The sequence below is a fragment of the Glycine max genome, chromosome 10 (genome assembly GCF_000004515.6).
Source record: "Glycine max cultivar Williams 82 chromosome 10, Glycine_max_v4.0, whole genome shotgun sequence".
Lineage (NCBI taxonomy): Eukaryota > Viridiplantae > Streptophyta > Magnoliopsida > Fabales > Fabaceae > Glycine > Glycine max.
Window position 1 is genome coordinate 23,645,325 of NC_038246.2, and position 23,972 is coordinate 23,669,296.

At 34.1% G+C, this 23,972-nt stretch overlaps 1 protein-coding gene across 2 annotated transcripts; it reads left to right on the forward strand.

Annotated features, from left to right (window-relative positions):
• The first annotated feature begins 13,678 nt into the window (after positions 1 to 13,678).
• Positions 13,679 to 17,661, forward strand: LOC100800767 (protein IQ-DOMAIN 14). Of its 2 annotated transcripts, XM_041006131.1 has the most exons (6): positions 13,679 to 13,815; positions 14,577 to 14,708; positions 14,817 to 15,101; positions 15,706 to 15,924; positions 16,243 to 16,374; positions 16,647 to 17,661. In XM_041006131.1, the coding sequence occupies exons 2-6, from the start codon at positions 14,640 to 14,642 to the stop codon at positions 17,112 to 17,114; spliced, it is 1,173 nt and encodes a 390-aa protein (XP_040862065.1). In that variant the 5' UTR covers positions 13,679 to 13,815; positions 14,577 to 14,639; the 3' UTR covers positions 17,115 to 17,661. The 2 variants fall into 2 exon arrangements, with proteins under 2 accessions (XP_040862065.1, XP_006588959.1); XM_006588896.4 differs by lacking the exon at positions 13,679 to 13,815 and having other exon boundaries at positions 14,416 to 14,708.
• Positions 17,662 to 23,972: the final 6,311 nt, after the last annotated feature.

Consider the following 23,972-nt stretch of genomic DNA (forward strand, 5'->3'; position numbering starts at 1 on the left):
TTTGAAAGCAAAGCAAATTGGCAGTTACAAAATTACAAAGAAAAAAGTCCTCAATTATGGTGGCTATTCTCTCTTTAGTGTTTCACTCAATTTGGAGTGCTTCTTAGTCCAATAGCTCTTAAGGTGGTTGGCCCCTTGCTTCTTGACTCAAATTCTTCAAGATATGGCACCAACCCTGATGCAATCCTACCCTCCAAGGGCATTGGATAGAAGACTCCAAGAAGATTGGGCCAAAAATGCAAGAGAAGGCCCTAGGGTTCTCATGAGCCTTAGGGTAGATTTCGGGCCCATGGGCTAAGTATGAGCCCACTTATCTTGGTACATATTAGATTAAGGTTTCATTAATTTTGGGCCTTGTATTTAGGGCTCCATAATGTAGGTAGGGTACCCTAGAAATATAGGATTTTTCAGCCCTTGTATTTTAGGGCACCTAGACTAGTTTTTGTATTAGGGGTAGTTTTGTAATTTCACATGCACTAAGTGGATATTTGATGTGTGTGGTTGGAAATAAATTTAATTGAATTGGTAGAAGCCCAATCCAATTAAATTTTAGAGGGGGAGGTGAGCATTTGCTTACTACACCCCATTGCCACATCATATAGTCACACTTTGTGCATGTCCTTCATGCTTTTCATGCCTCATGACACCTAAGCACACTTAGTGGAGAATCTTGGAATTGATCTTGGATTAGTGGGCTGAACCATAACTAAAATTCACTAATCATAATTAGTGAAATTTTGGCTCCAAAGTTTGGCTCCACAAATTCAATTTCAAATTCAAGTGAAATTTGAATTTCCCTCCAATTTTGTGTGACACTTAGGCTATAAATAGAGGTCATGTGTGTGCATTTTTTTGGAACTTTGATCATTTGAATATTAAACTTCAGATCTCAAAGCTCATTTAGAGCACAAAATTTCGTGCTCTTCTCTCCCTCTCCCTTCATTCATCTCCTTCTTCCTCCAAGCTCTTATCCATGGCCTCCTATGGTGGTGAGCTTCTTCTAGACTCATCTTCTCCTTGAAGTGGCGTCTCCTCTCTCTTTTCCTTTCTCCATTCCGCTGCCATTCATCTTCCAAGAAGCAAAGGAATCCATTGATGAAGAAGATCCTAGGCCTACAAGCTCCAATGGAGCTTGCATCAAGTGGTATCAGAGCATCTTCATCTAGGTGATGTTCTTTTGCTTCCTCTATCTTTTTGTTCGGTGAATTCTCTTTAATTCCTTGTTCTTCATGTTATTCTCCATGTATATCCTCCATTTTCTTGTGGTTTGGTGCTGTTTAGAGTAGATTCAAAAAAAAAAAACCAATTAAATCTTAGATCTACACTTGTTCTTGCATTTCTATGGTTCAAATTTTGTAGATCTACTCTTGAATCTTGTTTTTGTGTTGATTTTAGATTCTATCATTTTTCATTCATAATATTCTTATGCTGAACCTTAGATCTAAATTTTCTTCCAAAATATTGATTAGAAAAAAAAAACACAAAAATCTAAGTGTAAATCACTTAATCCATGTTGTCTTAGAGTCATGTTTAGTCATAGTAATTGTCACATTATGTTCTAAGTTTGTGTTGAATTTTTATTTTGTTGATTGAATTCTAGATACATTTGTTCATGTATTCTTGTCATTCTTAGCCTATCTTTTTAATTTTGAGTCTAATTCATGCATGTTATTTAGTTCATAACATGTTTTAAATCAATTCCTAGAAGTAGTCTTGTTCTTGAACTTTTTTTTTGTTTTCTAAGTTTCCTACGTGATGCCTATGATGAAGTTGAGTTGTGGTGCTGAGTTGTGGCTGGATTTGTGAATCAAATAAGTCTTAAGCTCTCTTGAATTGTGTTATTCAAGATAATTGAGCATAAGCAAACACAAATTGTAACTATCCAAGCCTTAAGCAACATAAACACTACTCTTGATTTCTAGGTTGAAATCGCTGGTGCTGGCAGCTTGAACATACAAAATTGTATAAATTACTGGGAATTGGTAACTACGAGTTTTGAGCTGAACTTTTTACTGAATTTTCTAGACATCTGGACAAAAATTATAAAAAAAGAACCAAGCGATTTGGATTAAAGGAAAAAATAAGAAAAATCACACAAGTTAGCAGAAAAATCAGTGTCCAGGAAAAAAAAGGTGAAAGGGAAGTGTGCTTGTTGTTTTGGCTCAAAAATTTGTTCTATAATTGGTGCCTATTTTATACCAATCCTAGTTCTGAAATTTAAATTGAAAATTATTGTGAAAACAAGTGCCAAAACTAGGGGTTTCTTGAGTCTTTTTTTTTTTAGTTTTTCTACTCTACTCTACTCTAGAGCCATTCTAGGTTTCTCTTTGAGTCCTAGCTTGCTTTTTTGTGCTTTTCATTGCTTTAATTGTTGAATAATCCTTGAAAATTTGTCTTGTTAAAACTCTATTGGTTTATCTTTCATTTCATTTTTTTTTGTCTTTGGTTATTGCTTGTCCCTTTGTTTCCTTGTTTGTGAGTTACCATATAGGGAATTGGAAAGGAGGATTGGTGCCATATCTTGAAGAATTTGAGTCAAGAAGCAAGGGGCCAACCACCTTAAGAGCTATTGGACTAAGAAGCACTCCAAATTGAGTGAAACACTAAAGAGAGAATAGCCACCACAATTGAGGACTTTTTTCTTTGTAATTTTGTAATTGGCAATTTGCTTTGCTTTCAAATTTTGTAACAAAAAGGCCTTTCATTGGAAGTAAGTTGGGAGCCTCCGCTAGGTCACCCTACTTCCATTTTTGTGTAATAATTTTAGGCAATTTCCCCTTAGGATAGTGAGTGTTTTGTTGGGAACCTTAAATGAGGTCATCCAAACACTCTTAGGATCCGCCTAGTTTGCATTTCTTGCACTTTAATTTCTTGCTTATTTTCATAGCTTATTTCTTTTACCCTCCATTGTCAAACCGCCTAGATAGCTTGCCTTTTACCAATTAGTTTTTACCTTATCTTTCACACCTCTTTTAGTGTTTATTTTGGCTAGTTTCAACCATAGTTTCTTTTACCTTTTGTTTTCAAACCTCCAACAAGAAAGAACCATAACTTAGGAACCAACATGAGTCTTCATTCTTCATCTAGTGTTAATGGTGAGGGTTCTACTCCTAAGGACCCCTTGTATAAGATATTAGATGAGTTGAGATCCCTTAAGTTGTGGAAAGAAAAACAAGAGAGAAAAGAAAAAGGTAAAAAAAGAGTGGAAGAAATAAGTCAAGATGAAAGAGAGAAAATAAGAGAGGAAGAAAGAAGAAAGATAATGAAAGAAATGAAAAGAGAAAAACATGCCTCCTATAGTAGTCATGACTCTTGCAAGAGTTTAAGTGAAGAACTTAGCGACTATTATAGAGGGCGACATAGTTCACATACTAAACATCACTCCCAAAGAAGAGAAAAGGATAGAAGGCCTCAAGAGGTTAACATTAGCCTCCCATATTTCCACGGAAAAGATAATGTTAAGGCCTACTTAGATTGGGAAATGAAGGTTGAACAACTCTTTGCTTGCCATCATATTAGCGAAGAGAGAAAAGTTCCATTGGCTACCCTTAGCTTTCAAGGGTATGCCCTCTATTGGTGGACTTCCCTTGTTAAAGAACGAAGGATTCATGGGGATCCTCCAGTAGAGTATTGGAATGATCTTAAGAGTGCCCTTAGGAAGAGGCACATTCCCTTCAACTATGAAAGAGAGCTTATGGACAAGCTCCAAAGGCTTAGACAAGGGAGTATAAGTGTTGAAGAATATAGACAACAAATGGAATTACTCCTTTTAAGAGCTGGACTTAGGGAGGAGGAAAGAACAAGCATAGCTAGGTTCCTTAGTGGGCTTAATATGGAAGTGAGGGACAAGGTTGAACTCCTTCCATATAGGGACCTAGATGAGCTAGTCCAACTTTGTATAAGAGTGGAGCAACAACTTAAAAGAAAGCCCTCTTCAAAATCTTATGGCTCTCACTCTTATCCAAGGAAGGACCAAACCCATGGAATTTTAGGGGCTGCACCTTCAAAACCCAAGGAAGATAAGGGTAAGACCATAGAGAAATACACCCCTAAGACTAGTTCCCAAGAAAGGACTAGCAACATTAAATGCTTCAAATGTCTTGGGAGAGGTCACATTGCCTCTCAATGCCCCACAAAGAAAACCATGATCATGAGGGGTCAAGACATTTATAGTAGTCAAGAGGAGACTACTTCTTGCCCTTCCTCTAGTGGAAGTGAAGATAAAGTAAGGGGTGAAGAGTCTAGTGAGGAAGTCTACCCCCATGAAGAAGGTGAGCTCTTAATGGTTAGAAGGCTCCTTGGAGGTCAATCTTGTGATCTATCTCAATCTCAAAGAGAGAACATCTTTCATACAAGATGCAAAATTTTAGATAAAACTTGTTCTCTCATTGTGGATAGTGGATCTTGTTGCAATTGGTGTAGCACAAGATTAGTTTCCAAGTTGAACCTCACTATCATTCCCCACCCAAAACCTTATAAACTTCAATGGCTCAATGAGCAAGGGGAAATGATAGTTAACCAACAAGTGAAGGTACCTTTCTGCATTGGGACATATAAGGATGAAGTTAATTGTGATATAGTTCCCATGGAGGCAGGACATATTCTTTTAGGAAGGCCATGGCAATTTGATAGGAAGATCATTTACAATGGCCTAACTAATGAAATTACCCTCACCCATCTTGGCACTAAATTTGTGTGGCATCCTCAAACACCTTCACAGGTGGCCAAAGATCAACTAACTATGAAAGATAAGAGGGATGAGGAAGAAAAACTAGAAAAACAAAAGAAAAAGAAGGATAGTAAGGCCTTGTGTTCAAAGGCCAAGGGGAAGGAAAAGGAGGAAAAGGATTCCTCCAAGAAGATTGTTAACAAGGAAAATCATTTTGCAACAAAATGTGATATTAAAATAGCACTCCTTCTTAAACAATCTTTCTACCTTCTCCTATCAAGGGAAACATCCCTTAGCACCGCCTTACCTCTTGAACTTGAGGTTATTCCTCAAGTAAAGGAGTTGTTGGATGAGGGTTTGGTTCGCAAGAGCTTAAATCCTTGTGCTTTGTTTGTGCCTAAAATAGGTATTATTAAGCACCAAATCCCTATGATAGGTGGTATAATGAATGTGTTGAGTGGTGCAACACTCTTTTGTAAAATTACTCATGCACCCAACATCTTCATGATTTGTGTACATAGGGACTCATTAGGTAGGTTTGTTCTTATTTTTTGTTTCAATGCAAACCTAGGTGCTCATGTGGGACACCTTAGGTTTGTCGTAATTCTTTTTAGGAATAATCAACATGAAAATAAAGAAAAAGGTATGTATTATTCCATTACTTTCCTTAACTTTTTAAATAGTGATCAAGGGCTTTCCATGAACCCTAAGAGAATAAAGGTCATTCCTGAGTGGTCTACTCCACCAAGTATAAGGGAAATTTGGGGCTTCAATATCTTAACAAACTTTTACAAAAAGTTTGTCCCATATTTTTCTATACTTGTAGCACCACTCATTGAGTTGGTGAGGAACTATATTCTCTCATGGGAAGATGACCAGGAAAGGGGTTTTCAGTCCTTACCATACTCTAACATACCCAACATCACTAATACATATGTTTTCATTCTTTTTACAGGTGTTGAGGAAAGAATCCATGAGTTTCAAGAACCTCTGGATTTGAGGTCAAATCCTTTTCAAGGGGGAGGGAATGATGCAATCCTACCCCCCAAGGGCATTGGATAGAAGACTCCAAGAAGATTGGGCCAAAAATGCAAGAGAAGGCCCTAGGGTTCTCATGAGCCTTAGGGTAGATTTTGGGCCCATGGGCTAAGTATGAGCCCACTTATCTTGGTACATATTAGATTAAGGTTTCATTAATTTTGGGCCTTGTATTTAGGGCTCCATAATGTAGGTAGGGTACCCTAGAAATATAGGATTTTTCAACCCTTGTATTTTAGGGCACCTAGACTAGTTTTTGTATTAGGGGTAGTTTTGTAATTTCACATGCATTAAGTGGATATTTGATGTGTGTGGTTGGAAATAAATTTAATTGAATTGGTAGAAGCCCAATCCAATTAAATTTAGAGGGGCAGGTGAGCATTTGCTTACTACACCCCATTGCCACATCATATAGTCACACTTTGTGCATGTCCTTCATGCTTTTCATGCCTCATGACACCTAAGCACACTTAGTGGAGAATCTTGGAATTGATCTTGGATTAGTGGGCTGAACCATAACTAAAATTCACTAATCATAATTAGTGAAATTTTGGCTCCAAAGTTTGGCTCCACAAATTCAATTTCAAATTCAAGTGAAATTTGAATTTCTCTCCAATTTTGTGTGACACTTAGGCTATAAATAGAGGTCATGTGTTTGCATTTTTTTGGAACTTTGATCATTTGAATATTAAACTTCAGATCTCAAAGCTCATTTAGAGCATAAAATTTCGTGCTCTTCTCTCCCTCTCCCTTCATTCATCTCCTTCTTCCTCCAAGCTCTTATCCATGGCCTCCTATGGTGGTGAGCTTCTTCTAGACTCATCTTCTCCTTGAAGTGGCGTCTCCTCTCTCTTTTCCTTTCTCCATTCCGCTGCCATTCATCTTCCAAGAAGCAAAGGAATCCATTGATGAAGAAGATCCTAGGCCTACAAGCTCCAATGGAGCTTGCATCAAATCCTCCTTTCCAATTCCCTATATGGCAACTCACAAGCAAGGAAACAAAGAGACAAACAATAACGAAAGACCAAAAAAAATGAAATGAAAGCTAAACCAATAGAGTTTTAACAAGACAAATTTCCAAGGATTATTCAACAATTAAAGCAATGAAAAGCACAAAAAAGCAAGCTAGGACTCAAAGAGAAACCTAGAATGGCTCTAGAGTAGAGTAGAAAAACTCTAAAAAAAAAGACTCAAGAAACCTCTAGTTTTGGCACTTGTTTTCACAATAATTTTCAATTGAAATTTCAGAACTAGGATTGGTATAAAATAGGCACCAATTATAGAACAAATTTTAAGCCAAAACAACAAGCACACTTTCCTTTCACTTTTCCTTTTTTTTCTTGGACACTGATTTTTCTGCCAACTTGTGAGATTTTTCTTATTTTTTCCTTTAATCCAAATCGCTTGGTTCTTTTTTTATAATTTTTTTCCAGATGTCTAAAAAATTCAGTAAAACTTTCAGCTCAAAAAACGTAGTGACCAATTCCCAGTAATTTGTACAAGTTCGTATGTTCAAGCTGCCAGCACCAGCGATTTCAACCTAGAAATCAAGAGTAGTGTTTATGTTGCTTAAGGCTTGAATAGTTACAATTTGTGTTTGCTTATGCTCAGTTATCTTGAATAACACAATTCAACAGAGCTTAAGACTTATTTTGATTCACAAATCCAGCCACAACTCAGCACCACAACTCAACTTCATCATAGGCATCATGTAGGAAACTTAGAAAACAAAAAAAAAAAGTTTAAGAACAAGACTACTTCTAGGAATAGATTTAGAACATGTTATGAACTAAATAACATGCATGAATTAGACTCAAAATTCAAAAGATAGGCTAAGAATGACAAGAATACATGAACAAATGTATCTAGAATTCAATCAACAAAATAAAATTCAACACAAACTTAGAACATAATGTGACAATTACTATGACTAAACATGACTCTAAGACAACATGGATTAAGTGATTTACACTTAGATTTTTGTGTTTTTTTTTAATCTATATTTTGGAAGAACATTTATATCTAAGGTTCAGCACAAGAATATTATGAATGAAAAATGATAGAACCTAAAATCAACACAAAAACAAGATTCAAGAGTAGATCTACAAAATTTGAACCATAGAAATGCAAGAACAAGTGTAGATCTAAGATTTAATCGGTTTATTTTTTTTTTTTTTTTGAATCTACTCTAAACAGCACCAAACCACAAGACAATGGAGGATATACATGGAGAATAAGATGAAGAACAAGGAATTAAAGAGAATTCACCGAACAAAAAGATAGAGGAAGCAAAAGAACATCACCTAGATGAAGATGCTCTTGATACCACATGATGTAAGCTCCATTGGAGCTTGTAGGCCTGGGATCTTTTCATCAATGGATTCCTTTGTTTCTTGGAAGATGAATGGCAGCGGAATGGAGAAAGGAAGAGAGAGAGGAGACACCACTTCAAGGAGAAGATGAGTCTAGAAGAAGCTCACCACCATAGGAGGCCATGGATAAGAGCTTGGAGGAAGAAGGAGATGAATGAAGGGAGAGGGAGAGAAGAGCACGAAATTTTGTGTTCTAAATGAGCTTTGAAATCTGAAGTTTAATATTCAAATGATCAAAGTTGAAAAAAATGCACACACATGACCTCTATTTATAGCCTAAGTGTCACACAAAATTGGAGGGAAATTCAAATTTCACTTGAATTTGAAATTGAATTTGTGGAGCCAAACTTTGGAGCCAAAATTTCACTAATTATGATTAGTGAATTTTAGTTATGGTTCAGCCCACTAATCCAAGATCAATTCCAAGATTCTCCACTAAGTGTGCTTATGTGTCATGAGGCATGAAAAGCATGAAGGACATGCACAAAGTGTGACTATAAGATGTGGCAATGGGGTGTAGTAAGCAAATGCTCACCTCCCCCTCTAAAATTTAATTGGATTTGGCTTCTACCAATTCAATTAAATTTATTTCCAACCACACACATCAAATATCCACTTAGTGCATGTGAAATTACAAAACTACCCCTAATACAAAAACTAGTCTAGGTGCCCTTAAATACAAGGGCTGAAAAATCATATATTTCTAGGGTATCCTACCTACATTATGGAGCCCTAAATACAAGGCCCAAAAATAATGAAACCTTAATCTAATATTTACAAAGATAAGTGGGCTCGTACTTAGCCCTTGGGCCCGAAATCTACCCTAAGGCTCATAAGAACCCTAGGGCCTTCTCTTGCATCTCTGGCCCAATCTACTTGGAGTTTTCTATCCAATGCCCTTGCGGGGTAGGATTGCATCAACTAACATCTATTCATTTAAGTCCATATCATCTTATTTAGTTGTCTAACGGGCTCACTTAATTTAATCATATAAAATAAAACCCACTAATGATAAATAGCTAATATAATTATCGTATAATATTAGCCCACATTAATTATTAGAATAACAAATTCCAACAATTATACCTATTTATTTAAATATATAAATAAGTTTAGACTTAGGTTTAAATATTTTTTCCATCTATGTAATTTAGTATTTTTTTTTCATTTTTCTCATTACAAAATTTTATTTTCATTTTAGTTCTTGTAAAATGTGTATATTTTGTTTTTCGTCCTCAAAATGCTTTAGATAACACTTTTTTCATTGTTAAAATCAAGTTGTTATCTAAAACTCTTTAAGAATGAAAAATAAAACAAACACATTTTATAAGAACTAAAACAAAAAAAATACAAGGACAAAAATGGAAAAACATTGAATTGTAGGAACGAAAAATATATTTAAACTTTTATGTTTACATTTTTCAACCAAGTTGTTAGTGTAAAATATCTAGTGACTATGTCATTGACTAATTTATGTGAGAAAACTTATTGGTCACTTTAAATGTCCCAGCCATGTATTTTTCCATCTACAAGGTTTTAATTCTAGTTTTAAGGATCCAAATTTAGTTTCATTTGAACCAATAACTTATTGATCAAGTCCAAAATATAAATTCATTTATATAAATGAGTTAAATTAAAAATATAATTTGACATTGACCATTTTTGTAGTCACTACTATCATCATTACTAACCTCTTCACCATGACCAATAGCATTGTCGCCACCATCACTATTGTTATCGTCATCGGCATCACCACTACAAACCACCACCATCAACATTGGCATGAGCCCACCACCATTAACATTGTCACATCACTGTCATCACCGTTGTCATCATCATCCACCACCACACAAACACTGTTAAAATAATTTTAATAGAATATGAAACTTTCAAAATAAATTTATTTTAAAATAAAAAATTAAAACTAAATTTTAAAAAACTTATAATTGGTTTTTATTTTTAAACTTAACAATTGCAAAAATTTAATTATTTCAATAATTGATTATATGTATAGTGGATTACTGTTATAATAATTATAATGAAAATAAATTTTTATTTGGTTAAGTTTGCTAAAAAGTGGTTGGAAGATATTAATTTTGTTTGAATGAAAAAAGTAATAAGCTTTTGCATTGTAAAAGAGTATGAAAACAGTTGAAAGAAAAACTTTCAGAAAATAATCATAAACTGCAAATTTTCAGATTAAAAATAATTTTTTTTTTAAAACAAAAAACTTTTTTCTAAATTTCAGCTAACATTCGCAAACAAGGTGAAAAAAATTCTCAAACAACTTTCTTTAACAAAAACAACTGAAATGAGTGGATCTAAGCTATATCCCAAACGTTAAGAAGAGACTGGATTCCCTGCATTCAAATTTTAAGCAATTTTCAGTCAGCAAATTAGAATTATTAGATAAATTTTTAACGACTCAAATCCCAAATGCGTATTTTAAGTTCGATTTGTTGAAATAAAATGAGTCGTCTTATGCAACGGTTCCAAATGCATGAAGAAAATCCAAGTGCAAGGAATCCAAATCCGTATGAATGGATAATGGATATATCATGAGATTTTATTTTTATTACTCTCACATACTTCTCTCTTTTTTTTGTCTTTTATTTTTTAATTTCCCTCCATATTTTACAATTCCACTCCTAAGAGCCAGAGAAGTTGCTAGAATGTATGGCCATTGATTTTATTATCCAACATACTTATGTTGTCATTTTTCTTTTGACTAAAGAAGATATGATTGGTTGACCCATATACTTTGATATTTTTTTTATTGCATACTTTCATTATGAGAGCTGAAGCAAAGTTCATTGCTATGATCTATACTAATATCAGGCCTGAGAGAATAAGGCAAAAGCAATGTTTTATTAAACTAAGACATGTATAAAGTACGTGATGGCCAAATGATCTTGAGCAAGCAAAGAATATAATTTAGAGATTCAATGAATTTTACTTGCAATAATAGTCCAAAATAAGTTGAGTAAGTTACTAGATATATATTATTGGTATTAGAAAAGGATATATATAATTCATGAAATTTAACTATGAACGAAGCCACATTAATGAGAGATTTGCTTTTCTGGTTCAGTTAACGTGTTTGCCCTGTCCCAGTACAAAGAAACGCACAACTCAGCAGATAACATAGATAAAGCAAAATTTGCTGGACTTTTTCTTATGATAAATACCTTGTTGGGACAACGAAACAACACGAAAGTCACTTTTTCTCATTTTTTTAGATAACTCGTGGAAAAGAAAAAAAATTATTAAAATTCTGTACATTCATGACTTTTATTTGAAGTCATGGACCACCATTTTAAATTCTCAATCCTGAAGTCAAAAACGTGCTCACATCAAGTACATTTGGGACCAATTTTGCACAGAAAAATAAAGTATATGTCACAAATTTTTGAAAAGTCGAAATATGCATAATGCATGTAATATACCAATATTTTCTATGCAGCAACATTTTTCAGACTCCAATAACGTCTTAACCAAATTTACTATTTCTATGTTAAACGAATGCCATGCCATAGTGATTCGAATATGTTGATATGTGCCATTAACTCTATGCTGCATTGCATGATAATTGATGAATTCGTCATTGTATACATATGATAGGTCACTCTCACGTGCTATTATTTTCTGAAATTACACATGAAGAATTTAACCCCTTTCCACAAATTAATTGCGAATAGATAATGCCCCCTCAACCGAAAGCATCAGTTATGATATCCAAGCCTATGATTGAAAGTGGAAAGCTTACAAAACTCCAAATAGTAGTGCTCCATATTATTCAGATTGTCAGAGCTAGCTCATTATGGATATGAATTATATGAATTGATAAGCATTGTGCAAAGAAACTTCAATGTTTGAGTTACAAAAAAAGAATTCCATGTTTACGCATAAAGCTAGTGAGGCTTTTATGTCACAACTCACACTTAAACTATGATAAATAATTAATTAAAATGTGGCCGAAAAATAAAGGTGATACGTGATTAAACACAGATCGATGGCTTGTTTTCATTAAATAAATAATTAGTAATGGGAACTCGTGTTGGCCATAAGGACCACACGTTTTAAAGAAGAAAAAAAAAACATTTATGAAAGTATCTATGTTTTCATGCTTGATTTGGTTGGGAGCATAATAATTTTCTTTATGTGAGAAAAAAAATAGACAGCGTATTCCTTTTCATTGAAAAAGGTTTTGGGTAAGGATTATCTAACTTTTAATTCAATTAATACTAATCCAAGTCCTTAAAATATGTGTATCACATTGATGTTTGAGCATTGAATTATTTTTGCTATTTTATAAAAGATGTTCAATATCCGAAAATCAGTTTTGAACTCAACTAATTTGAATGAAGACGGGTAGACTTATCTTAAAAAAAAAAAAAAAAAAAAAAAAGCATTCCTCTTTTTCTTTAGTGGTTATCACTGCTAAAAAAATTTGTATTGGTTTTATCTCACCAAATATTCTTCTCCAGTGTTAGTGCTAGAAATCAAAACTTGACTTTTACATATATGAATATGAATTGAAACATCAATTTTTTCCATATAAAAATTAAAGCATTAAATAAAGATAACTATAAAGATCGAATAAATAATCTAAGCTTTTCTTTTCTATTAGGTCACTTTGTGCCTTCAATTACTGAGTAATTACACCTATTATATAACTATATTAATTTGAAAAGCAAGTTTTCTTTACTAATGAAAGACTACCTAACTTCAAGGTTATAGCATTGTTCATTAGTTTATAGTGATATTTTATCATAAAGTGACATTATATATAAATAATACTTTTATTTATTTAGCAACCCAAATTGTCCCGTGTCATTTTCAGTTCTAACTGCCAGAGTCAGTTCCTCTGCCCCTTCCGGAGGGAATAGAAGGTAGAAAACCAAATGGTCATTTTACTAACTTTGAGGAAACCAAACATTTGAAATGGACCGTAGCATTCGATAGAATTGACATTTGCAAGAGAAGTGAGACCCCACGGCCCATGGAGTTGAATGAAGTTTGCGTTTTGAGTAACCACAAGTCATCCAAGGAGGCTAACTTCATTAGCCACATCATTACAAGAGTCTTCGTTGTGGCTTTCCCAATGCAGTAGTCCCTCTCACATTACACTAATCATATATATATATATATATATATATATACACGAGATTTTGTGAAATTACATTGATATTACCTATTTTTTTAACCTTATATTAACCTCCTTTGTAGAGGTGTTAGTGTAATATATAAGGGGTGTTTTCATACATACACTCTTCCTTGAGTGAAACTTATTAAAAACTATAAAATAAGGAGTCATTAAATGAGAGGTGCAATCTATAATATGGAATTTTTAATAAATTTCAACCAATAAGATAGTCCAGTTAGCATTTCTCATGTTTTCAAACATAGAAGAGTGGTGGTATGTGTAATTTGAAAAAGAAAAAAGCTATCTGCTGCAATTATAATTTTCTCTATAATATATATACATATGGTGCTCAGTGGGAAAGCACATTGATACCAAGCAACGAATTTTGAGGCACACCCCACCCAAAAGGACAAAGAATCTCACTTGGGGAATCATCAACTTACTTAAAAGTTTTAATATCATAGGGTATGGATGTCACTGAGATGTCGTCGCCTTACAATCACTATTCTCTCTGCCTTGGATAACTAGGCCTTCCTGTTTCTTCATGCAACATAAATCACACAGTGTCGCGTGCTTGCTTTATGAAAAAGGTTTGGAGATGTTTGGTTTGACTGTTTTCTGTTTTTATTTTCACTGAAAATAGAAAATGGTGATGAAAATGCGTTTGGTTGGATTTTTGAAAATATTTTCTCAAACGAATCAAAAATTGAAAACAATCAAATCTCGTTTTCAGTTGAAACCAAAAATCTCATTTTGGATAAAATGAAAACGCGATGACAAGGAATATAATTTTAAGCAAATCTAAAAATACATTTCCTTTTGAAAACGTATTTTCCGTATTTTTATTTCTTGAAAGCAGAAAACAAAAAGTCAAATCAAATATGTTTTCAGAATTCTAATCTTTTGAAAATAAATGAAAATAAAAAATAAAAATGCAAACCAAACACATCCTTAGTTTCCTGAAGTGGCCTAACTTTTAGTACTGATATGACTATGCTTGAAAGTTGAAACATATTCTTGAGTGCACTTTATGCATTTTTTTTCTTTCTTTTTCTTTTATATATTTAAAATATATCTACTGTTCAGTATTATTTCTTTCCTATTGAGCCATTAAATGATATGTAGTTACCGAAAATAAGAGTTTATGAGTGGCATTGTTGGTCCTTATTGGGGTAGGTTTCTTTTATGTTGACAAATGAATAGTTATAGAACAGCTAGGTGAGCAAATTAAAAAAATAGACTGGAGATGACTAGAGAATCTTAATTATTTATTAAGACTTGTGAAATATGTATATTAAATCCTCTAAATTTGACTCTTGGCTTTCCCCCCTCTTTCTTCTATAAAATATAGGATGTGCTTGAGGACTAGAAATGTTATGTGAAGAATTTGGTTTGGATGATGTCATAAATCTTCATGGCAAAGAGGAAGAGCTGGTTTGGATGGGTAAAAAGGCTATTCACTTCTGAGTCAAAGGACAACAAAGTAAGGGTCCAAGAATGCATGCTTTTGTATTTTACCAACTTAACTATCAATCATCTAACAATTGTAAAGTACTCATTTTGGTTAACATTTTCCTTCGTGTAATCACAGAAGCCAAACAGATGGGGGTGGAGTTTTGGAAGGATTAAGCAGAAACAGTATCCTACAATTACAGCTCCAAATAGGACACTGATTGAAGCAAGTGAAGAGCAGAGAAAGCATGCTTTAACCGTCGCTATTGCAACTGCAGCAGCTGCTGAGGCTGCAGTTGCTGCTGCACATGCTGCTGCTGAGGTTGTCAAGCTCACTGGCACTTCTCGCTCTTACTCATATCTTTCCAAGGGAGACAAAAGTTTAGCTGCCATCAAGATTCAAAGCACGTACCGTGCACATCTTGTGAGCTTCCTCAAAACCTGTTTCTTCATCTTGTGTTAAGCACTAAATTTTCAATATGTTTGAAATTTTAACTTGTAGTTTGCAAGAGATTTGCATAGACAAAATAAACAAACAAGGGACAGTAATTATGAGTAAACCCATCCCGAAATTAGATAAAATGTTCGTTTGTATTCCTTTTAGTAACATAATTGTCCATTTAGGCAGGAAGAGGAGATGGGTGAACTGAATGAAAAAGGGTAATTGTGTCTTGTGTCTAGTAATTAGAATTAATTTGTCTTTTGCTTCCATATTCATTGCTAGCTTTGTAGTGAATTCTATTGAAGATTGGTTTTATAACTTTCGAAATTTGCAACTAAATATCCTGTTAAATCATATAAAGAGATGTTGTAATGTTGATTTTTTAATTGGTCCTCATTTGTATTTTTCTTTTTCCACTGAGAATTTGTGTTTTGAGTTTCAGTTTTGATCAATTTGATTCTCTATTCACAAATGTATTCATTCAAATCAACGTAATCTATGTGGACTCACCAAAGATTTCAGAGCATATTCATTTAAACAATTCTAAACTCATTTGAACTTAAACTTGAAACTGGGAACGTAACAGGCTAGGAAAGCATTAAGAGCATTGAAAGGAGTTATAAGACTTCAAGCCATAATTCGGGGTCAAGCTGTGAGACGTCAAGTGTCAAACAACATTTTGCAGAATTTTCCCTCCAATGTAAGAAATCAGGTGGGAATTCAGGAAAGAAGCAGCCATAATACTGCTGAACAGATCCAGCAAAGTCCAAAGCAGAAGAAAAAGATAGAAGAGAAGGAACTGAAGGTTAGTATATAACATTCAAACAGAAGAGAAATTATAATTATGAGAAACATAACCAAAAAGAATGAGGAAATGGTTCATGAAATTAATGAAACATTGTTTTCAATTGCTTACTTCTGTGTTAGTGGTTCAATTGCTAGTTTAGTAGATGTCCTCATTCCCTCCCCCAAATTTGAGGATTTCCTTCCAATTCATTTGACTTTGGTGCAAATGTTAGTTAGGTTGAATTTTTTTACTTTTGATATCATAAGCCAATAAACAAAAGTCTCCATTGAGTTTGAACAATTCCCTTGTCTAATCCACTTAAGAATTTTGGTGCAGTCTGAATGCCATGGTCAAAGAACATGGGATTGTAGCTTGCTCTCAAGAGAAGACATTGAAGCTATATGGTTTAGAAAACAAGAGGCCATGGTCAAAAGAGAGCGCATGAAACAGTACTCTTCTTCACAAAGGGTAACACTAACCTCAGTTTGATTTGATAGCATTTGTCAACATTTATACACATTAGAAAAAATGGGGAGAGAGAGAAAAAAAACAAATTAAAGAGAAGATAAAAAAAGGTCAAGTTATTTGAAAAATGAACCTACCTTTTCAAACATTGCTACTAGCCAGTAAAACTTGGTATTTTTTTTCCCCTGAATTTCACTGTATTTTTTTCTTATTTTTTCCTAGGACAGTATTATAACGCGCGAATTTAATAGTAGTCATGCATTTATCTTTTTTAGGAGACAAAAAATAACCAAATGTTGGAAGAATCTGTACACAACAAGGACTTCGGAAGAGAGAGCTGCCACACACTTGGAGATTGGCTACATCAAGAAACACGTGATTGGGATTTGGTTTATAAACCAACTCTTACTTCAAACTTGATAACAACAAAAAAAGAATTTCAAGAAGGGTTGAGTACACAAACTTCAATCCCAAGGAAATCATTTTCTCTTGTAAAAAGAAGCTTAAATGGGGATGAGAGTTCCATGTCAAATTCTCTAGTTTTTCCCACTTACATGGCTGTTACTGAATCCAGCAAAGCAAAGATGAGGTCTATTAGCACACCAAAGCAAAGAACAGGAATTCTGGATATATGCTCCAATCAGAATGAGCCTCACAAGGAAGGCATTTTCTTTGGCTCTTCTTATTATGGTGCAACTAGTAGCACCAATGAAAACAGTGCAAGTTATCAACAAAGATGCTAGAGTGCAAATAGGTTTTGTTATCATTATAAGATGTGCTATCTGGTTCAAGGCATGATTTGCTCAAGTCATCAGAAGTATGGAGGGGAAAACTAAGTTTATTTCCTGTTTGATCCTTCACATCTTACAAATCTTCACATACATGTAAGAAGTGAATTTTCTGACCCTTATCTATATATTTGTTTTGAAGAAGATTTTCTTCCTTGTTTTGGAGATGAGAAAATGTTACTTTTTACAATTGGGTACATAATACATATCTAAAACGTTATACATCTTTATCTCTTGTATTTTTCATTTATCTATCTAAGTTTGCAGCTGATTTGCAAAATAACTATGGATTGTAATGAAGACATTTGATTTGAATATTAAATAAACCTATTCGTGCACAATAATATTTTATGATAAAGCAAATCATTGGAGTTTGACAATGTTACCATGAAAGCATCTGTATAAATATTATACAATCGCAGTCAGTTTCACATTGCAATTTCTGACTATGCTAATTTGTATTTGAATCAATTGGCTGAGCATTTCGGGAGGCAATCTTGCTTGAGTCAGGTAAGACCGCTGACTGCTATATGTACACCAATAAGATTGAATTGAGTTCAGGGTTATGTACCAAAAAATGGAAAAACCTATGTCTTTAAACGAGACATAAGGGAAAAACACAGGGCTATGTCAATGTCACAGTACATGGTTTGGGGTCAGTTATTTGAAAATAAGTGGTTACATACCCTTCCCTTCTTAGACTTTGAACCCCAAATACCATATAAATGGATGTGTGTGTGCGCACACACATTTTAGAAAACTAAACATCTATTTATCTATTTATAATATGTAAATTCTGAAAAGCACGTTATTTGATTGGCATATCAGCATCATGAAATTTTCTTCAATAGTCACATCATATACTATGTTGATTTGTTATCTTCTATTTGATTTATGATAGAAACTGGATCTGATTATAAACCGAAATCATCTTTATTGATAGAAAAACAGTCTTACACTCCAGGTATTTGAGACACCTGATTCTCTCTCAAAGACTTCCCAAATCCAAAGACAACCCCCTCTTTTTATTGATAACTCCTATCTAACTAATGGGTAACTAATTAATCTATCATAACTAACTGCTAACTAACTTCTACCTAACAATACTCCCCTCTTAAACATTCACTTTGTCCTCAAGGTGAATAGCTGTGCCAGCTGCAAGCAAAGTTCCATCAGGGTTCCAACTGTTTAGGGCATGATGATCAAGCTGAATCCCAGCACTGCAGTAACCCCAAAATATCATCAACCCCTCTTCACTAAAATACAAATAATTGAATACCAAGAGAGTCTAACTCAATTGGTTGAGCATGGTGTAGGAGTATTATAAACCCCCTGGTTCTGTATTCAATTTCTACACCCTGCTCTATGTTATCCAATGCAAACGGTCTGGACAAGGGGATGGGTGCATTGGAACTTCTTTTTGTAAATTAATTCCAAACAAGTTTAGAATATCTAGATTACTTGTCTACATTGACAAAGGTAAACGAGAAGGGTGTTGTATTTTCAGTTAGTTCATCTTCATGGAGCAAGATAGAACTTCCAACCACTTTCTTCCACAAGTACGTTGTGGCCAGAAGTAATGTTAATTGACCTTCAGAATGGCATGGACCAGGGATTATTTGTTCGCCAAAAATCTTTTGCAAGTTACTCCTAATCTTTGCAGCAATAATCTCATGATTGATGGATTATGCAAAATAGGGTGGGGGTGGGCAAGGGCAAGAATATTCTTTAAAGAAATGCTACAAACAAATATGATTTATCATACACTGACGTACAATTCTCGTATTGATGCTTTATGCAAATAAGGGAGAATCTCTTATTGATGAGATGTACAATAGAAGCTAACCAGCTAATGTAATCACTTGCACGTCCTTATTAGACAGTTTATGCAAAAACAAACATATTGATAAGGAAATTGCATTATTCCAGAAATTAAAAGGTCTAGGAATTCAACCAGGTATGTACACTATGTGGGAAATTGCTTATTTTGATGGTCAAATAGGAACTCAAGGCCAAATGATCCTATGCAACTCTGCGATGGTTATAGAGGCTTGTGCAGTTTTCGAGTCATAATGTTTAGTTGTTGGAGAATGCAGTTGAGTCAATTTCACTTGTCATCAAGCATTGCTTGTCATCAGTTTCATGACTCCCAAACCTTAATTGTTGTTACTTGTAGAAACTTAGAGGGGTTTACAGCATTGAAATGAAGCTGAAGCAATTAATGAATGTGAGCAGTCACCAACATAGATAGTATAATAAATTACTAATACCTCACCAATGCCCTCATTAAAATATGAATTGGACATAAACATTGATCCTTGGTTCTTGCAGTGAGGTGGTCTTTCGATACAGTTTAGATGCTTAATTCTTTTGATACCAACATGTAATGGGAATGTTAGAGTGGTTGCATGAGATTCTCAGTTCAAATTAACTAAAGCATCCAGAAAGTTGCTATGAGATAATCTTTTTGGCTCTAAACTAGCTATGTACATTATCTCATCTTCATTATTCCCTTTTCCATCCAAGAGTTAATCCGATGTCATTAGATAACACTGTTATTCACATACTTTCAGCATCAATATTGTTAGCCTCCCCTATGTATATAGCCAATGCTACTCACTTTAGTCATCCATAATTGTTGGCTTCACTGCATCACCCCTTTACTGTGGCTCTGATTATTTAAACAAATTGTTTCAATTGTTGGGTGTCTGAAGCAAGTCAGTGTGTAATGTGCTTCAATTGTGATAATTTTTCTTGTCTTTTTTATTTCCATTTTTGGCACTTTTAATAACTGAAAACCAGATCGTGTTATTTCACATTTGGAACAAGATATTCTGCCATCTTTTACAATATGCTTTTCATATACATCTACTATTGTTGCATGCTTCTGTTGGATTTTATTTTTTTTTTGCAAATTCCTATGCAGAATCATAGCCTCCATTGGCAAGTGTACTTACCAAAATCCAGAGCTAGGACAAGTCAAGGTGGATATGGCCAAAGTGGGCTCCTGGACTTCACACGTTGGCTTTGAGAGGGGCCTTTGTCGAGAGGACAAAAGGAAGGACCTACAAAACAAAGGACTCTGACGTTCAAGTAAGTATATGAGTTAGAAGATAAAGCAAGTATATGCTTGAATGTAAACTTGAGTGAGCGATAAAGAGATATGCATAGGCGTGTTGTCCGTGTGCTGGAGTGTGTTGGATATGTTGAGAGTTCGATGGAACTTGGTATTTATAGGAGTGGAGCGTGTAGAAGCAAGCTTCATGATGATGAATCAAGTTGATTCAAGTAGTTTTGATGATGACAAAGATGATGACAAAAAGTCCAAAGAATGATTTCAAGATTCAGCCAACAAGTTCAAGATCAAGATAAATTTCAAATTTCATGAGAAGAAATCAAGAAGATTCAAGAATCAAGAGAAGTTTGATTTCAAGATTCAAGAGAAGATTAATTCAAGATTCAAGAGAAGAAATCAAGAAGACTTCACAAGGGAAGTAGTGAAAAGATTTTTCAAAAAACAAACATAGCACAGTTTGTTTTTCAAAAGATTTTTTCTCAAAATTTTCTTAGTTACCAGAGTTTTTACTCTCTGGTAATCGATTACCAGTTTCCTGTAATTGATTACCAGTGGCAAAGTTTGATTTCAAAAGCTTTTAATTGAATTTGCAACGTTCCAATTGTTTTTTAAATGGTGTAATCGATTACAATATATTGGTAATCGATTACCAGTGTATCTAAACGTTGAAATTCAAATTCAATTGTGAAGAGTCACATCTTTTCATAAAATGCTTTGTGTAATCGATTACATGGTTTTGGCAATTGATTACCAGTGACAAGTTTTGAATAAAAATCAAGAGATGTAACTCTTCCAATGGTTTTCTCAAGATTTTCTCAAGGTTATAACTCTTCCAATGGTTTTCTTGACCAAACATGAAGAGTCTATAAAAGCAAGACCTTGACTTGCATTTTATACACTTGATATAACTTTTTTCAGATATTCTTTTACAACCTTTGAATCTCTTTGAACTTCTTCTTCTTTTTCCTTTGTCAAAATTTTTCTGAGTTTTCTGGTTTCCAAACTTTGTTATTTTACAGAAAACAAAAGTGTGCTATATCTTTTTATTCTCTTCTCCCTTTGCCAAAAAGAATTCGCCAAGAACTAATCGCCTGAATTCTTTTTTTGTCTCTCTTCTCCCTTTGACAAAAGAACGAAGGACTAACTGTCTGAATTCTTTTGTGTCTCTCTTCTCACTTTGCCAAAAAGAATTCGACAAGGACTAACCGCCTGAATTCTTTTTGTGTCTCTCTTCTCCCTTTTCCAAAAGAACAAAGGACTAACCGTCTGAATTCTTTTGTGTCTCCCTTCTCCCTTTTCAAAGAATTCAAAACGACACAGTCTAAGAATTCTTTTTATTCTTCCCTTTCCCTTAAACAAACGATTTCAAAGGACTAACCGCCTGAGATATCTTTTGTTTCCCCTTCACAAAGTTTCAAAGGACTAACCGCCTAAGAACTTTGTCAACACATTGGAGGGTACATCCTTTGTGGTACAAGTAGAGGGTACATCTACTTGGGTTGTTGTAACTGAGAACAAGAGAGGGTACATCTCTTGTGGATCAGTTCAAGTGGAGGGTACATCCACTTGGTTGTTCAAAGATAACAAGGGAGGGTACATCCCTTGTGGATCTTTGCTTGTAAAGGTTTTTACAAGGTTGAAAAGAAATCTCAAGGACCGCAGGTCGCTTGGGGACTGGATGTAGGCACGGGTTATTGTCGAACCAGTATAAAACTCTTGTGTTTGTCTTCTTCTTCCCTACACTCTTTAATTTCCGCTGTGCACTTTTAATTATCGCTTTTACTTTTGGTTAAGTTTCTATTTCTGTTATTTACTTTCTTAACTTAGTAGTAAAAGCCTAATTGAATCTAGTAACTTTAAGAAGGATAAGTTTTTTTTATAATTAGTAAAGGTTCACTAATAATTAATTCAATCCCCCCTTCTTAATTATTCCGAGGCCACTTGATCCAACAGAGCGTAGCTACAAGTCCTTGTTTGTAGGGGCTGTTATAGCCTTTGCAAATAATTTTCAGCTTATAGATAATAGTCGGTAGCTTGTAGATAATGTTGGAGATAAATTTTAGCTTATAGATAAAAGCTAGTAGATAATTGTACCTTGTAGATAATGTGTAGCTACAAGTCCCTGTCTAAAAGTGCCATGTAAGTTGTCAGGTGTATTTTGTGGACACTAAACAATACAACAATAAAACTAAAGTGACAAAAATACCACAAGAAGAGAGGTTGAATTGGGGTTTTAAAAATTTTTATGCTTCCTTTGAAAAAAAAGGGTTACTAATGTTAGTTCAGAATCAAGAATGAAGAACTCTTCTGAGTTCAGAATAGAAATTCAAGTTGCTCAGAATGAAAATGCAACTAGTTCTGAAAATATGTTCTTTTACCGTTTAAAGCTTTTATTGATGAAAACAAGTTTAGTTTAAGCGTTAGTTAGAAAAGGTTTTCTGGTTTAGTGATTAAACAAAGACAAATATCATATATGTGCAAAAACAAGGTAAAGGAAGAAGAAAGAAGAGTGTACAAATATTTTTACACTAATTCATTCCAGCCTTGGGTTACGTCAAGTCATCACCCTTCAAGATGAGATTTCACTAAGACAACTAGTCACTACTAGACTAACAACCAATTGTTAGATAAATAATTAGGAAGTCATAAACAATAAGTATAGCACTAGAATAAGTTCAAATAGAATCATAACCCATACAAAGTTTATAATAATCAACTAATACAAAGTATAAAATTTAATAGTAGACAAGTTTAAAAGAACCTAGGTTGAAGTGTGCTATGTGCTATCCTTAGAGAGAAAACACCTCACTGCACTGGTGGAATAAATTAATATTCATGCATTCTTCTCCCAAGATACGACAACCCGTTAATCCAATCAAGTGCGATGAAATAATCCCGAACCAAAGAACACCATGCTCCAAAACATATAGTTGTACAATGATGATAAAGCAGAGTTTTCACAACGGTTTTCAAGTGCAAACTTGTGTTGAAAAGTGTTTCCAAATAAGCACAAGAGAATACTAATCAAATACCTTTGGAGTGAAGTAGAAACACTTAAGTTTATATTGTTCACTCAAATAGAACTATGTTCAATTCTCCTTTACAAATCACTAAAGGGTTCTATGAATCAAAATCTAATTTCAAACAAGTATTTTATCTTGTCACTCTTAATTACAATAGTATTCTCTAAGTCACTTTTGGCATACCTCTTAGACTTCCCATGAATATAAGAATACCAAAGTATTATTTAACACTAAGTGGTCACTCCTGGCTTTCACAAGCAACAAGTTTTGAACTGAATACATAGATTCAAAACATTCAATAGAGTGGATAAATACTTAAGCTCGAATACAATGAAATGGATTTGCAAAGCAAAGAATAAACAATCTTAACCACAAAAATGTATCATCCAATGACTTGACAAAAATATCACTTCAAATTCTCTTGCTAGTTTTTCTCTTCATTTTCTTGTGTTGAACAACAGAGCTTGAGTCGCCTTTTATAGACTTCAGAGAAAAGATCCATTATGGGATTTTCGCTTGCCTTGATATGGCTGGTTTCTCACAGCTAGAGACATTGTAATGTGTCGCATTATTGTGGAAAGAGAAGGAATAAAGTACAAACAACAACATGTACTCCTTCCAACACAACAAAAACAACTTACAAGAATATTTCTTCGTATTTCTTCTATTATCTTCTATTTTGTCCTTTTATACTTGAAATTCAAATGTTATCAA